This window comes from Littorina saxatilis, linkage group LG15 (genome assembly GCF_037325665.1).
Source record: "Littorina saxatilis isolate snail1 linkage group LG15, US_GU_Lsax_2.0, whole genome shotgun sequence".
NCBI classification, from domain to species: domain Eukaryota; kingdom Metazoa; phylum Mollusca; class Gastropoda; order Littorinimorpha; family Littorinidae; genus Littorina; species Littorina saxatilis.
In genome coordinates, this window is record NC_090259.1 from 31,771,116 (window position 1) to 31,787,270 (window position 16,155).

Sequence of the window (16,155 nt, forward strand, 5' to 3'; positions counted from 1 at the left end):
ACGTAGCGATAATGACACGTAGCGCTAAAAGATGTAGTGCTGTCGACACGTAGTGATAATGAACGAATGATAGCGACTCATAGACAAATTATTTGTAGCACTAATCAACGTAGCGATAGCGGCACGTAGCACAAATGACACGTAGGACACATTACACGTAGCACAAATGACACGTAGCGCTAGCGATACGCACCCCCCAACTACGTGCATTGATCTGAGCAATAAAATGTAGATGCGATAATCTGCAAACATCTCTTCAACACAATCTGCATCTTGTCCCATCGTGATTTCTGTCGGCAAAGAACATGTGGTTCTCAACTCACAAGACCGATTTGTCATCTTCCAGTGTGAAATTCAGATCTGCCCCAAGTACGTGCAGTAAAATGTAGAACTAGAAGCGATAATCTGAAAAAAATCTTTTCGCGTGAACACTGCCACGTTGTCATCAATCCGATGTCTTTTATCCAGAGCAGGGATGAACACACTTTTTCATCAGTAGTTTGTTATGTTTATCCGCAGACTGCTTTCCATTACTTGTCTGTTTTAGATTGACTCGTAGGGTTCTTCAGCCAGGCAACAACTGAACAAGTGCTTGTTTACTGACACGTTCTCACGCACGACATGTCGTAAATGCAAGTTCTAACGATTGTTTTTTATTGCACTGATAGAGAATGTCGATATTTGTAAACGTCTGCCATTTCCTAATGTCTATTTCATTATTTTGCATACGGATATGGCTAATAAGTGGACAATCTGTTACGACACGAAACGCGTTCTAAATCCGGGAAGGGAGGCTACTCCAACGTACTTTCCAAAGTGTACTCCAGCCTTGGGAGGGGGTCACAAATGCCCTTGCTCTACCAGGCTGATACCAGGCGACTATCAATCGATGTACACTAATGTGGTTCTGTGTAGTTTGGGCCCTCACCTGTCAAGTTGTGGATCAGGCTGGCGGCAGATGTGCTGGGCCGGGGTGATTCATTCCGGATCGATTGAGGCCGCGCCAGGCCAATGATCTTCTGCGGGGCGGCTGAGGTGCTGGATCGAGGTAGCTCATGCTTGAGCGTTGGAGGTTGAGCCGGTGTAACACGAGAAAATTACTCCCACAATAATTATATTTACTCCGGAGAAAAAATTTCGTACTAAAATGTTACTCCCTTTACGAGTAAAGTACTCTCCCATTACACGAGAAAATTACTCCCCACGACAGGTGAGTTCCGAGTAAACATTTCGTACACAAAATGTTACCCCCCTGACGAATAAAAAACGAATAAATTACTTCACCCTAACACGAGCAATTTAACTTTCCATGCCAGGTGTAAGAAATTTGTACTCCCTTGTCCCCTGTTAGTCTTGGTGGTGAAAGGGGTGGAGGGAGGGTAGCGCGATATTCATTTGCGCGAGATCACATATTGGCATTATCCCTTCGCCCGCATCCCATTTTCGCGTACGATATTTAACTGGAAGTAAAAAAATGGGGAGTAACAATTTCGTGGAGGGAGTAATTTGTTCGTGCCTTGGGGAGTTCATTTCTCGTACGAAAGGTTTACTCGGAGTAAGAATTTCGTGCGAAATTTTTACTCCGGAGTAAATTTTTCGTGGAGTAAAAATGTCGTGTTACACCGGGCCAACAGTCTCCTGCGGGGCCCTTTCCTTCAACTCGGCATTCTCCTGCTGGAGGGAGAGGATGGCGGCCTCTGCGCGTGCCTTGAACGCCTCCTGCCACTCTCCCATGAGCCGCATTTCAGCCAGGATCAAGGCCAGGCCTGGGGCTGGCTGTGCCGCCTCTTCTGTCGGGGTGGATGTTGAGGTGGATGCCGATGCCCTTGGTCTGCTCTGTTTTCCCCCAACTTCTTTCACGACCTCCGACACTCTCTGGGAGGCTGCCTGCTTGGGAGGCATGATGCTGTACAAACAGATACCAATACTGTAAGAATATCATTGTGATAATTAAAATTGCTCTCATGATGCGCCACGTTCCCATTACCCGCAGCAGTCATGAACTCTCTGTAAAATGACGAAGGAAATTTTGTACCGCACAAATTAAACATCATAACCAGAAACTGGGTGCGTCTTCCTGTATACCAAAATTTTAGTTTTACAGCATGAAATAGCACTCCACCAAGCAAGCAAAACATCACAAATAACACAAAATAAAACTAGAATGATCCAAAATATCTCCACCACCACAGAGTTCTGGATTCTCCAAACGTTGCCACTATGATAGACACCCCTATCATAGACACCACACAGTATGACAAAACGTTCGTCCACCAGTCCTGGAATCTCAAAGTGGTCACGCCATGCAGGACCTAACACACAAATCAACACCCCAAGTACCTCCACCAGAAACCAAAGTTCTGGATTATCAAGGGCGTTACATCACACCATGTCGGACATAAAATAACAATCGACACCATACCCAAAGTACCTCCACCAGAAACCAAAATCCTGGATTCTCAAGGGCATCACACCATGCAGGACATAACACAATAGACACCAACACCATATGACACAAAATACATCCACCAGAAACCCAAGTCCTGGATTCTCAAGAGCGTTACACCATGCAGGACATAACACAATAAACACCACACAGTATGAACCCAAATATTTAACCCGGAAAACAAAGTTCCTGATTCTCAAGGGCGTTACACGTACCACACCATGCTGGACATAAACAACAACAGTAGACACCAGAAAGACTGTATGACCCCAAGTAGCGCCACCAGAAACCAAAGTTCTGGATTCTCAAAAGCGTTGCACCACACCATGCAGAATATAAAATAACAATCGACACCATATGGTATAACCCCAAGTACCGCCACCAGAAACCAGAGTCCTGGATTTTCAAGGGCTCACGCCATGCAGGGCGTAACACTAACAGAGAGACACCATTTCTGGACTGTCTAATGTCATCAGAACAGGCATATTGACAAGTATCAACAAGAACAAGTGTACCCAACCAGCGAAACAGCACTGGTCTGGTAACTTAGCACTACAGAAGTAGAAGCTGACATCATTCACATGAATCAACACAGCGACACAGTGTTTTCAAACACAGAGAAGAAAGCATTGTGATCCCGCATGTACCAATTTTCCCCTGCCACTGAAAAACAAAATACAAATCACTGTCTGAGAAAGATTGACAGCCTTCCTGCGGGATTTATACATTCTGAACTGGCCTGAGGGTGCAAGGTGAACCCCATCTGCCAAAATATTGGCTTGCAACTGCTGATACTTGGCTGGATTCTCATCTGGGAAATCATGTTCCCAAAACAAAACATTCGGACGCATTTCAGCCCCCTGCCGAAGCCCCCTTGTACTGGCATTGTACCTGCGGTCGAACCTGTTTACATACCTTTTGGAAGGAAAGCGTGGCATAAGTTGACACAAGACCACGTTTGGCACCCCAAATCTGGTCCCTTGAGTCACTGGCACAAAGGCCAGAATCTGAGAGGAAATCTCCTCTGCCGAACAATCAGAGGAAATGTCGTTATCGCCAATCATTATGATCAACAGATCTGGCTTGCCAAACGACGCTATCGCGTGACCCAGATGTCTTGCCCAAGTCTCCCACTTTCAAACCACCTCTCCCCATAACATTAACTTCGCAGGTACCCAGGCCAAAATTGGGTGAAACACCTTCGTCGTGAACCAAAAATTAACCAAATCTTCTGGCAAACGAATGGCTAGAGATCACAAATTTAGCCCAAGCTTTATTTTTAGATGGTTTATCATATGCAAAAGCACACACACACACACACACACACACACACACACACACACACACACACACACACACACACCACTAACAGCTACCACCAACAACATAAGCAACAACAACAACAACAACAACACTGCTGTGTTATAAGCTTTCTCAAGCGCAAGAGACATCATGCTGTGTAATTCTTCACCTGAAACTTATTCGGAAGGGATCTAACTGTTGGAAGAAATAACTCAAGATTTACCAACCAAAAGTTGCTGCCCTTGCTTTGAACTTTCTGTTGATTAGGCCATGCGTAACTGTATGTTGGGAACACACACACACACACACACAAACACACACACACACACACAGACACACACACACACACACACACACACACACACACACACACACACACACACACAAAATAATGATGAATTTATGACCTTTCATGAAATAGTTTTGTTTTTTGTTTACTGACTTTACTTGTGCCAGTTTTCCAGTTTGTTCAAAGCAGTGTCGTCTGTCTAGGTCTGGGGAAACGCCAATGAAAAGAGCCGAAGAATCCCCGAGCGTTTCTATTGGGTTTGCTTTTGATTATCCATGTATAACCTGCTTTCTGCAACTATGGTAACCGGGGATTTATTGCATGGGGAACATGAGATTTATTTCCCATGTGTTTGTGAATGAAAACTCGTGAAAATTATGACAACAGATACTGTTCACAAGTGTGGTCGCTGCGGCAGAGACTGCCACTCTCGCATCGGGCTGCACAGCCACAGCAGGCGCTGTTCCAGCGCCAAATGACTTTTTCAGGCGCAGTTCCATGGCCCCTCCGGGACCGACGGATGCCGACGACAAGTATACAGGTAAGCTCCGTCGAACACAACGTGGTACGTCTACTTTGCGACTGACGACGCGCCTCTTTCTGTGAATGTTTTCACGCGTCACGTGGGGCTTCCACGCTTTCGGCATGTCGCTAGAGAATCGGCTTGATCCTATTTTGACGCTTGCTGGGTAAAATGGCAATGTCACGTTTCCCGCTCAACGGGCCCTGTAAAAACGATCTTGCAAGGAACAGTCAGAGGAAGCAGCAAACGAGGAAGACAGGCAAAGAGGTGGGAGGACAACATCCAAGATTGGACAGGGATGACATGCAGAATCCCAGAGAGCGGTGGAGAACACCAGAGACAGATGGAGGAGATTGGTGGCTAAGTCTTTGCTGGTGCCCCAACGACATCAACAGAAGTCAAGGGATAGGAACTAGGGTAAAATCAACCAATCCATCAATCAGACGAGATGCTGGAAGAGGTACAACTTCAAGTCAACACGTAAACAACACTCGGCATTTAACGCTGTGTGTGCGAACCTCAGACACGCAGCATGCATGGTTCCTGATGGTCACTTTTGTCCCTTGTACTGTACATAGTTTTTCACGTATGTGTTTTGCGCGCGCGTGAGTGCGTATGTTTGTGATAATGTATTATTGTGCAATGTGTTTTATGTAGTGCGTGTGTGTGCCCGTGCGTGTGTTTGTGATAATGTTTTATAGAGCAATGTGTTATTCATTGATATGTGTGTGATTGCACGTTAAATAATGTTATGTTGTCGTAGTATTTTGATTGTACAGCGCTTTGAGCAGGGTTAAACCCTGGATACATGCGCTATATAAATATTATGCATTATTATTTAAGTTATTGAGACATCCCAGTGCACTAAGGGATTTATAGAGCAAATCGAGAAAATTCATTATTGAACGAAGCGCATAGCGCTGAGTTCAATAATTATTTTCGAGATTTGCTCTATAAATCCCTTAGTGCACTGGGATTGTTTCAATAACGATATTGTCAGTACCGCCAGAGAAAAAGGAAGATTCAAAACGCACATTTTGCTACGCGCATTTGGATAGGCATAACTGTGTGGTCAGGTCGTGTAAGATCTACTTTTGTGCGGGCTGTCTCAAGTGTGTTGCGCTTTCGTCACACGCAAACTCTTGTTTTAATTTCTCTTGGTAAATAAAAAGTGATGATCTTTCATAGAGACCTCATTTGAACTCGGAGAAAGTAATGTGCTCTTATTTATTTGCGAATCAAAACCTTCAGTCGAGCTTCGAGTTCGACAGATTGACTGTGCAGAGTGATGCCCCTTGAATTCAGTGACTCCAAGGACTGGTCGACGGTTAGCACATTTTCAAAATAAATGTGGTATGTTTCTCGTGTTGTATCTTCACTCATCGGGGAGTCTGGTACTAAATATGAACGGTAAGAATGCTCTGAACCCTACACATATTATATCCCCATCGGTTTTTTTGGTCACATTTGCCCAACATGTTAATTGGCTGAGCGGGGTTTATGTCGTCTGCTAGGCTAGGGCAATCGAACCACTGCAGTCTCCTTTCAAAAACAAAAATTGCTCGTCACGCTGCACTGAGTCTGCACGCATGAGGCAGGCTGGTAATAAGTCTTATACATGGTAAGAACGTTCTGAACCCTACATGTTGTTGCCTTGAAATAATAATTCGGATACCATTCATTTACTGAACTGATGCAGTCGTATTTCAGTGTAGTCTGCTACGTATGACAGAGTCGATCGAGTCAGTCGACTTCCAAATGCTTGTCTAGCTGGTACGTTATCGGAATAATACTTGTGTTTTCTGTTAGCCGCTGGGAATTGTATACTAACTCATCATTTGGTAATGTGGATAATAAGCTACATGCCACTAACACGGCATATGAGAAGAATCTATGCAAGTCGAAAATGAGATGAGACACAGCGGCTTCTATTTTTAGATCAGTGGGCTTTACTGTGGCACAGGCACATGCAATCTGTCAGGAAAAAACCACTTCTGCTTTAATTGAGCCGCAGCCGGCGCAGGAAATTTATGGTCATTTGGTATTGTGGAGAATATAAGCTACATGTCATTAATTAATTCTGAGGATGAGAGTACAGTCTCGCTTAGGCAAAGGGCGGAAGAATACGCTCTGTGGAAAAGTTAGCGCACTCCAAGAGTGCGCTAACAGTGTTAAGCGCATCGCCATTAGCCAATCAACTGGTTCACATCAGTCATGTGACACCGGTACTTACTGACAATAATAATTATTATTATTATTATTATGTTGGCGATGGATGAGACGTCCGTCAGTAACAGTGCAACGAATACGAATAATACGAATACGAATAAACTTTATTGTCATGAAACGTAGTGTTTATAAGACAAGGGAAGATAAATAGCCAAATGATTTCATTGTTTCTTTTTTTGGAAGCAAGTATATATATATACAAATTCTCCCAATGTAGTTTGTACATTGTCTACTTGCAAAAGTTGACTTGGTACATAATATAAATATATATAGATCGATTAATTTTACTCATGAAAGATTTTCGTAATTGGTTGTTTTCTATGCAGTTATCTAGAAAATGTATTCATCTTCTATTACTCCACATGTTTCACATAATCTATTTTCCCCAGGTGTATTGCTGTATCTACCAGTGCATGAACGCGCCGCGTTCGTGTTTGCAGGTGGGTGACCTGCTTAAGCCAGTCTTGTTTTATCCTCGTTAATGTCAACAGGCACTCCTTACATTCTTCTGGCTGTATTTGGTAACTAAATATGATCGACCTATCGATCCAAAATCGAAGCTGCGTCCGAATACCGCTCCCACATGACCGATAATTGTCTTTGTTCCACTAACAACTATAAACTCAGCCAGAAGAATGTAAGGAGTGCCTGTTGACATTTAAGAGGATAAAAACAAGACTGTCGATCATACCCAGGAACTCTCATGTCAAGTTTCATGAAGAACGGTCCAGTGAGTTTGTCTGAATCGCTCTACACACACACGCACACACACACACACACACACACACCCACACATACACACACACACACACACATACACACTTAAATACACACACACATACATACATACATACATACATACACCACGACCCTCGTCTCGATTCCCCGTCTATGTTAACACATTTAGTCAAAACTTGACTAAATGTAAAAACGGGTACACAATTCCCACATAAGTATACCAATTTGTCCTTCTACATACAATTATTGTTTTGCTTAATTAACCCAAGCGTAAGGTCGTGGGTTCGAATCCTGCGCCTGGTTTAGGCTGGAGATTTGATTGATCTCCAAACTTATGTGCAGACCTGCTACTGCCTTAATTATCCCCCTTCGTGCTTTTTTTTTTTCACTGTTCATGTGCTTTTTTTTTCCAAGCACATCATTGAATAACATGCATCCATCCACTCACAATATATTTTCTTTCATCCTTCAACATTTACCACTCAAAAAGTCTATAGTATTAACAATTCCTGCTGTTGCAGTAAGTCTGAAGCACACTGCGACAAACGATTACGTTTTTGGGTGGTGAAGAGGGGGGTGGGAGTATACCTAATGTAACTCATGAAACACTGGTTCACCATTCTCACATCTTTAAAGTGTTCTGACTAAATCCAATGTTTATATCATTCAATAAACGAGACTGGGGCACTCTTTTGGACAAAACCAAAATAATGATGCGGGTGTTGAAGTGTGGGGGGTGGGGGTGGGGGGGTTTGTGTTGTGGTCGATGGTGTTGGGGGATAGGGAAGGGAAGGAGCGGGGAGAAAACTGTATACCCAGTGCCCTCATTGTGGAACTCTTGCTCCCGCAGAAACAGTCAACGGCTGTCAACAATTAAAATTAAGTTAGGCTACTTTATCCTCCTTTTCCCCAAAGCGTTCAGACATTTCTATAGCGCATTTCTTACCCATAATGCACTCCACTTCCGCCACGGGAAGGACTGTAATGGACAACCGCAGCACTCGCAGGAAATGAAAAGAACACGTGGCATTTATAATTCATTTGAAGCGTATTGCAAAAGTTCGGTTGTCTGAGCACCGATCTGAGAGCAAAGATCAATGCTCATAATGGAATTCCGTTGTTGTCGTTATCGATGTTTGTGCTCAGTAATGTTCTGGGGTCTGCGTTTTTTGTAGGGCAAACAAGGACCTTATTCGCTTTGGTTTGACGCAACAACTTTTGGCCCACATTCACAGGCACTTTAAATCTTATTTGTTGGTATTGTTGTTGCTGTTGTTGTTGAATTCAATATTCGCGCATAGTCACAGCCCTTCTCGTGCAAACTGTGGGGCTCACCATCTCAGATCTCGCCAGGCTTTCGCGCGAGTTTGTTTGTTTGTTTGTTTGTTTGTTTGTTTGCTTAACGCCCAGCCGACCACGAAGGGCATCAGGGCGGTGCTGCTTTGACATTGAACGTGCGCCACACACAAGACAGAAGTCGCAGCACAGGCGTCATGTCTCACCCAGTCACATTATTCTGACACCGGACCAACCAGTCCTAGCACTAACCCCATAATGCCAGACGCCAGGCGGAGCAGCCACTAGATTGCCAATTTTAAAGTCTTAGGTATGACCCGGCCGGGGTTCGAACCCACGACCTCCCGATCACGGGGCGGACGCCTTACCACTAGGCCAACCGTGTTGCGGTAAACAACGTGCTAAGAGCTTCCTTCCACTTGGACAGATACAAAAAAATGAACGTCCTGACTGCTTTTTTGCATATCATTCTGCAAAATGCCACTTAATTGTGGCCCTATAAAACAGTAATTCAACAAAATATTGCCACTCTGCACAGAGAGCGAACAAGCTGTTGAGTGTCCAGACTGATAGAGGGATGGTTGTGTCCCGTGCAAAAACAACAGCCTGGTCAGAGAGTGTGTCGAGTTGTTTACACAGGACTGACTGTATATGTTGTTGCTTGTCATCTCACATTTCCATTGTCCTTTTGAACATACATGTGGGTGATTCGGGAGAGAGAAATGCTGGGCTAAATGGAAAGACAAGGTCAGGCGTGTGGTTGGTTTACACAGTATTTTATTCATAAACACACACAAAAAAATGTTGTTGCTTGTCATCTCACATTTCCATTGTCCATTTTTCCATAATTGTGGGTGATTCGGGAGATAGAAATGCTAGGCTTACGGGATAGAGAAGGTCAGGTGTATGACTGTGCTAGGTAATTATACGCGTTCGCTTTTAAGACACCTACCCACAAGGAATAACAACCGCTTTGAAAATCAATGTCATTGCTGCTAAGAAATGTCGACATGTCTCGTCTGCAGAGCAATTCAAGTTGTAGTATACATATATCTTTTCAAACAGGGCTGTTGTGCTTGGAGTCAGAATGTGAGAGATTTAGGAGATGGATGCGGTCATACACCAAAAGCAGTACCTCTATACAGAGCCAGCCCCCTTATACCCCAATTCAAAGTTCTCAAGGTTTCAAGGTTTTGATCTCGGGTCCTCCAGGTTAGTTACAATTGTTAACACTAGCAACATAGTATTCTAAAAAAATCAAAGTCACACCATCATAAAACTTCTTAACAAACAACAACAACAACAACAACAATAACAACAACAGCAACAACATCAACAGCAACAACAACAACAATTAAATGTCTAGACAAGGGGGAAAATCAATAACTCTTGTATCTGTTAATTCATCGGCTCCTAATTCAAAAGGCTTAAAAGGTGTACCAATTTCAATGATACTTTCTTTTTATTTCATGAAAATAATTCATGAAATCATATAAGCATCAATTCAATTCGCGTTTGCGTTGCGCGTGCCTCTGAGTATCACACTGGTCTGCGATATTCCTGATCTCAAACTCAGATATGATTCTGATCAAAGCGCTTCGATTTTTCAGCGGATGCTTTACTTGCGATTGCTGGGCAAGAACACAAGGCAAATTAAGAAAGGAAAGCACTTTGATTTTCTCTTCAAGAGTAGCGACACGAAACGAGAAGTGACAGCTGGACCCTCAGTACTTGATTCGTTTTTTGGAATTTGAGAGTTTCTCCGTACTTCTTGTTTTTTGGTTGTAAACTAAACAGATTAAGAAGGAGTAAAAGGGTGATAAAAAACAACTGTGTTAATGTGTGATTATAAAACAAATGATAAATGATTCTTAACTACAAGTAGCCGTAGGCTTGTTGTTGTTTTCACCTTATGTCGATGTACATTTCCCGAACATGTAAAATATGAATAAACATTGTTTAAACCAACTACCAGTAACGGAATTTGAGCAAATCTGCAGGGTTTTCAGTTGTAAACACGAAAAAAGAGACTAAGAAAACAGAAAAGAAAAAGAGAAAAAAAGGCAAAAGGAGTGAGGACATGTATGTATTGTAACCATGTCGAAATAGACAATAAAAAGAAAAACAGAAAAAGACAACAAACAAATGGAGAACAAAAGTTAGATTTGAAACTTGAATTTCTTTTTTAATGAACAAACACGAGAAAATTATTCGTTTGGGCTGTCACACACACACGACAAATCTATCTGTTTGGGACGTTGCTATTTGTGAAATTTTACTTTCTTGATTTATTCATGACATAACATTAATCATCGGAAGAAAATGTGTATCCAAAAATATACTTGCTCCAAGAATGAAAGAGATTGAAACAAGCAACTTCTCTGTGAATAATTTCAGGCCAGAAAATAAACCGTTTTCGGTTGTTGTAGGATTTGAAATTTGAACAGGTTGTTTGAATAAGAAATAACCCAAAGATTTATTTTAATTCTGTGTACATTATCGTGACAATTGTGAAGATTGGGAGGAATAAACAACTCCGGGAACCTAATCACATCCTCCGAAGAAAGACACAAAGACTTTCTGGATCGTTTTCCATGTGTGTGTAGAATAATATGATTAAAAGACATACGTAAAATAACAGCTACTCATAATTATGTCCAAAGAAAAGAGAACAACAAACAAACAGAAAAGGGTACAGTGTGTGTGAGTTGATATCATTGCGAAACATATCACGAGAGTAATAATAAAGGAAAGATAAAAACAAACATAAAAGAGACACAGAAATATACGCTACTCACACTTTATAAGAAAACAAAATAAGGAAAAAGGACCACACACAAAAAACACATAACAAACACGGATTTGGTGCTGGTAAAATAAAAATAAACTAAAATTAAAAAAATAAATAAAACTGAAGAAAATAAAAACTACACACACGTTTGAAGAAACAAAAACTAAAGAAAACAACAAAAAAAGTGAGAAAAAAACAGTTTTTTGTTGACACATCCACCTGAAGGAGACACCCACAGCTCTATCACCATTGACATTGCCAACAAAAATAACAAGAACATCAACCAAATCCCATTTATTCGACTATACAAGAACTATGGCTAGACAACCATCCACGGGACATTCAGTAGCAGTGCTACTCCTCACAATCATTCTTCAGTCATTGACACTGGAACTTCTCGCTAATGCCAGCCCTACACCACTCATCGAAACCAAGTTCCACCGCTGTCCAAAAGGTTTTGTGCACAACGGTCAACAGTTAACCACGTTGACCAGGCGGTCAGTGATAGAGTGCATGACTCTCTGCTCTCAGATGGCCAGCTGCGAGTCCCTTGACCTGTGTCCAGAGGGTTCGTCAAGTGTCTGCAATCTGATGGCGAGCGGAGGTGGTAGCGATTGTGCCTCACTAAATCCCACGTCTTTGCCATGCTTCTTTGCCAAAAAGGTAGGTTGAGGGTACCTTTTTTTTGTCCATATTAACGATCTTCTGACGAAAGACACCGAGTCCCTTCACCCTTGTCCGGAAGGTTTGTCCAGTGTCTGCAATCTGATGGCGAGCGGAGGTAGTAGCGACTGTGCCTCACCATTTCCCGCATCCTCGTCTTGCTTCTTTGCCAAAAAGGTAGGTTGACGGTGCCTTCTTGACCATATTAACGATCTTCGGACAAAAGACACAGAGACATGCTGTGATGAGTCCCTTGGCCCGCGTCCGGAGAGTTTGTCCAGTGTCTGCAATCTGATGGCGAACGGAGGTAGTAGCGAGTGTGCCTCGCTAATATCCACGTCTTCGTCTTGCCTCTTTGCCAGAGAGGTAGGTTGAGTGTACCTTTTTGTCCATATTAACGATCTTCTAACGAAAAACACTGATACATATACTATAGGGCGGGGGATGTAGCTCAGTCGGTAGCGCGCTGGATTTGTATCCAGTTGGCCGCTGTCAGCGTGAGTTCGTCCCCACGTTCGGCGAGAGATTTATTTCTCAGAGTCAACTTTGTGTGCAGACTCTCCTCGGTGTCCGAACACCCCCGTGTGTACACGCAAGCACAAGACCAAGTGCGCACGAAAAAGATCCTGTAATCCATGTCAGAGTTCGGTGGGTTATAGAAACACGAAAATACCCAGCATGCTTCCTCCGAAAGCGGCGTATGGCTGCCTAAATGGCGGGGTAAAAACGGTCATACACGTAAAAGCCGTGGGAGTTTCAGCCCATGAACGAACAAACAATATACTATAATTAGTCTCTTGACCCAAGCTGATGGCGAGCGGAGGTAGTAGCGATTGTGTCTCACTCATGCCCACGTCTTCGTCTTGCTTCTTTGAAACGGATAATGTTTTATACATGCCAGGCAACCACACTGCTAGAGACAACCACAACACTGCCGACTACGACCACAACACCAACGACTACAACCACAACACTGCCGACTACGACCACAACACCAACGACTACAACCACAACACTGCCCACAACGACGACACCAATTGTCTGTCTAAATGGTGGTACTTCAAACGGAACTCACTGCGCATGCATCCTACAGTATGCGGGACGTACTTGCGATCGTTACATTAGAGGTAAGCTGTATGATGCCATGGAATAACTCTGCAAGTTGAGGAGCAAACACACCATTCAATTGTAGATTTCACCAGTTTCTCTTCTGGTATTTGGTTATATTTATTCTACTGACCTAGGCTACACAAAAGTCATCCCATTGATTTGTGTTTGTAGTGTCAATTTATGCCCCCCCCCCTCTCTCTCTCTCTCTCCCTCCCTCTCTCCCTCATCTCTTTCTCTCTCTCTCTCTCTCTCTCTCTCTCTCTCTCTCTCTCTCTCTCTCTCTCTCTCTCTCTCTCTCTCTCTCTCTCTCTCTCTCTCTCTCTCTCTCTCTCTCTGACCGACATACTCTTCCATTGGAACATATTTACTAAATGTTTATTGGACGCTTTACGTAATTCGATCATCATCATAATAATAATAAGAAGAAGAAGAACATTTATATAGCGCTAAATCAAAAACTTTCGTTAAAAAGGCTTGCTCTAAGCGCTTGACATCTAAACTAAAACGTCATTCACACTCTTTACAATGATGTACAAGAACTTTATGTCACACTCTTTCATTCAGTATAGCACCATTCACACAGTTGTTATTCTGTACAAGACAATAAGTTAGTCTAACATTTAGAATGTTCATAAGATGAAAACAAGAGAAAACCAGACTGATTAAAACAACTGCTTAGTGCTAACAAAGCATGAATCTTAATGATAACGTAATACATGTTTAACTGTTAAGACCATAAAAAACCTATATGCTAAAATAACTTCGAACTTTTAAGAACTTCTTATAAGATAAGCACATCTAGATAAACACCAGAATGATAAAACAAAAGGCAACTCGTTAAAACTATTAAATGCATCAATGTCTAAAACACGAAAGACTCAAATTAATATAAGATACACAATTCTCTAGAATTGTTTATTAAAACTGAAACCGACCTGCTCAAAGTAAACCATACCCACCCCCTCCCTACCCACCCCCAACCCTCCTCCTACACTAAATACTAATTATTTCTACTCTTAACTTCCCAACTACACGTTATCCACAAACTATGCACAGGAACATGTGTGTCAGCATTATGTGGCACCGACATGACCTGTGCATATCTAGCTTACAGCTAAGGGTTAAAGGCATATGTACTCGATGACTATACACGCTAATTGCTTTACCAACAGCTGGAGACAGACTAAATTAAGTTCCCTGCAAAATATTGTGGTCTAGGACCCCTTAAATGTTGAGATATTTGAATTTTCATTTTGATCTGGATCGTCCTATTTATAGATTTGGCAACACATGTAACGTTGATGCAAGGGAGAGAACACCGCGGCTTTGTTGACATCCTCACTTTTTCAGAGGCTAGAACAAGCTGTAATGCATGTATTATGGTCCGCGCATGGTGACGTATCGTCATTATATGGTCTTATGGTGCGTTTGACATCGATTGTGGGCAAACTACACTTTGTAAACACGGGAGTGCGTTAGTATGCCTTTAAAGTTAAAGGACTACTGCAGTGAAAAATTATATTTATAATAATTTAAAACAAAAGACAAAAATAACAAGCTGAATAGAGATGGAACCGTTACAGAACAGGATGGCTAAATCATCATCATCATCATCATCATCATCATCATCATCATCATCATCATCATCATCATCATTGTCATCATCGTCATGATCATCAGCAGCAGCACCAGCTGTACACCATTGCTATGTCTTAAATACCCTCGTACCTTATTTTGTCTGCGTAAAATATTGTATAAACCACCACGGTTCTGTGTTGTCATTTCCATGGGATAGAAGCACACACAAAATGTGGAAGCATACTCGAAATTAATAACCTGCTTGCTTCCTGCGCAGAATTTTCATTTTCTTCTTCTGAGTTACATTTGTCATTGACACTCTTGTCAGTCCACGACGGTTCAGTAAACAAAGAGTGTACCTTGCACAGGAACCAACGAAATTGAATTATTGTATGTGCTTAAGTAGAATAATGCTCTTTCCATATAATTTTAAGTACATTTACGCGCTTGATTTATTTAATGAATCAGACTAATTATCCAGACACATCATTTTCAAGTTGTATACTATTCAAAAATCATTTATTCAATGGCAAACTCGTCTTTGCAGATTGTTCTGAAGCATTCCAGAACGGGCATCAGGATACAAGCAAGAATGGAGTCTATCTAATTCAGCCTGTGGATGCTTCACAAGCTTTCTATGTAAGTATGATAATTATACTGTGCGTACGTGTGTGTGTGTGTGTGTGTGTGTGTGTGTGTGTGTGTGTGTGTGTGTGTGCGTGTGCGTGTGCGTGTGTGTGTGTGCATGTGTGCAATATTTTTTATATTCTTTGATGTGCACCCTTATGCTGAGTGTGATAACCCTCGAATGACTAGTCCTGTGATAAATATTGTTCAATGACATATCTAGTCCTGTGATAATGATAGTTTTTAGCGGTAAACTTTTAGCTAAAGCTGACGGCAATTTACCTATTTGGAATCATGTTACTATTCCTGTTAGTGTACATATGCGTGCGCGAGTGTAGTATGCTTCGTATGGTATTTTTATCTGTTGTCTTATTATTTGTTTTGTCTTTTAATGTGCACCACACTGAAATTTCTCTGTATGAGATAATAAAGTATTCGTATTCGTATTCGTATTCGTGTGTGCATGTGTGTGCGTGTGTGTGTGTGTGTGTGTGTGCGTGTGTGTGTGTCCGTATGTCTGTGCGTGCGTGCGCCCTTTTGACACATCCGAATCTCGGCCACCG

The 16,155-nt window shown here is 42.2% G+C and overlaps 2 protein-coding genes across 3 annotated transcripts in view; one reads left to right on the forward strand and one right to left on the reverse strand.

The window, feature by feature from the left end:
* Window positions 1–1,396: 1,396 nt before the first annotated feature.
* On the reverse strand, window positions 1,397–3,572 carry LOC138948096 (uncharacterized). The gene is made up of 2 exons (XM_070319620.1): window positions 3,362–3,572; window positions 1,397–1,906 (listed from the first exon to the last, which is right to left on the reverse strand). Exons 1-2 carry the CDS (start codon window positions 3,508–3,510, stop codon window positions 1,618–1,620), a joined length of 438 nt encoding a protein of 145 aa, XP_070175721.1. The 5' UTR covers window positions 3,511–3,572; the 3' UTR covers window positions 1,397–1,617.
* A 5,924-nt stretch (window positions 3,573–9,496) lies between these two features.
* LOC138949076 (uncharacterized) overlaps window positions 9,497–16,155 on the forward strand; it is an 11,797-nt gene continuing 5,138 nt past the window's right edge. Inside the window, exons 1-3 of one of the 2 annotated variants that reach the window (XM_070320808.1) lie at window positions 9,497–12,277; window positions 13,179–13,404; window positions 15,513–15,604. In XM_070320808.1, the coding sequence (XP_070176909.1) occupies window positions 11,930–12,277; window positions 13,179–13,404; window positions 15,513–15,604 (666 nt within the window). In that variant the 5' untranslated portion in view covers window positions 9,497–11,929. The remainder of the gene's footprint in view (window positions 12,278–13,178; window positions 13,405–15,512; window positions 15,605–16,155) is intronic. The other variant, XM_070320807.1, reaches the window with a different exon arrangement.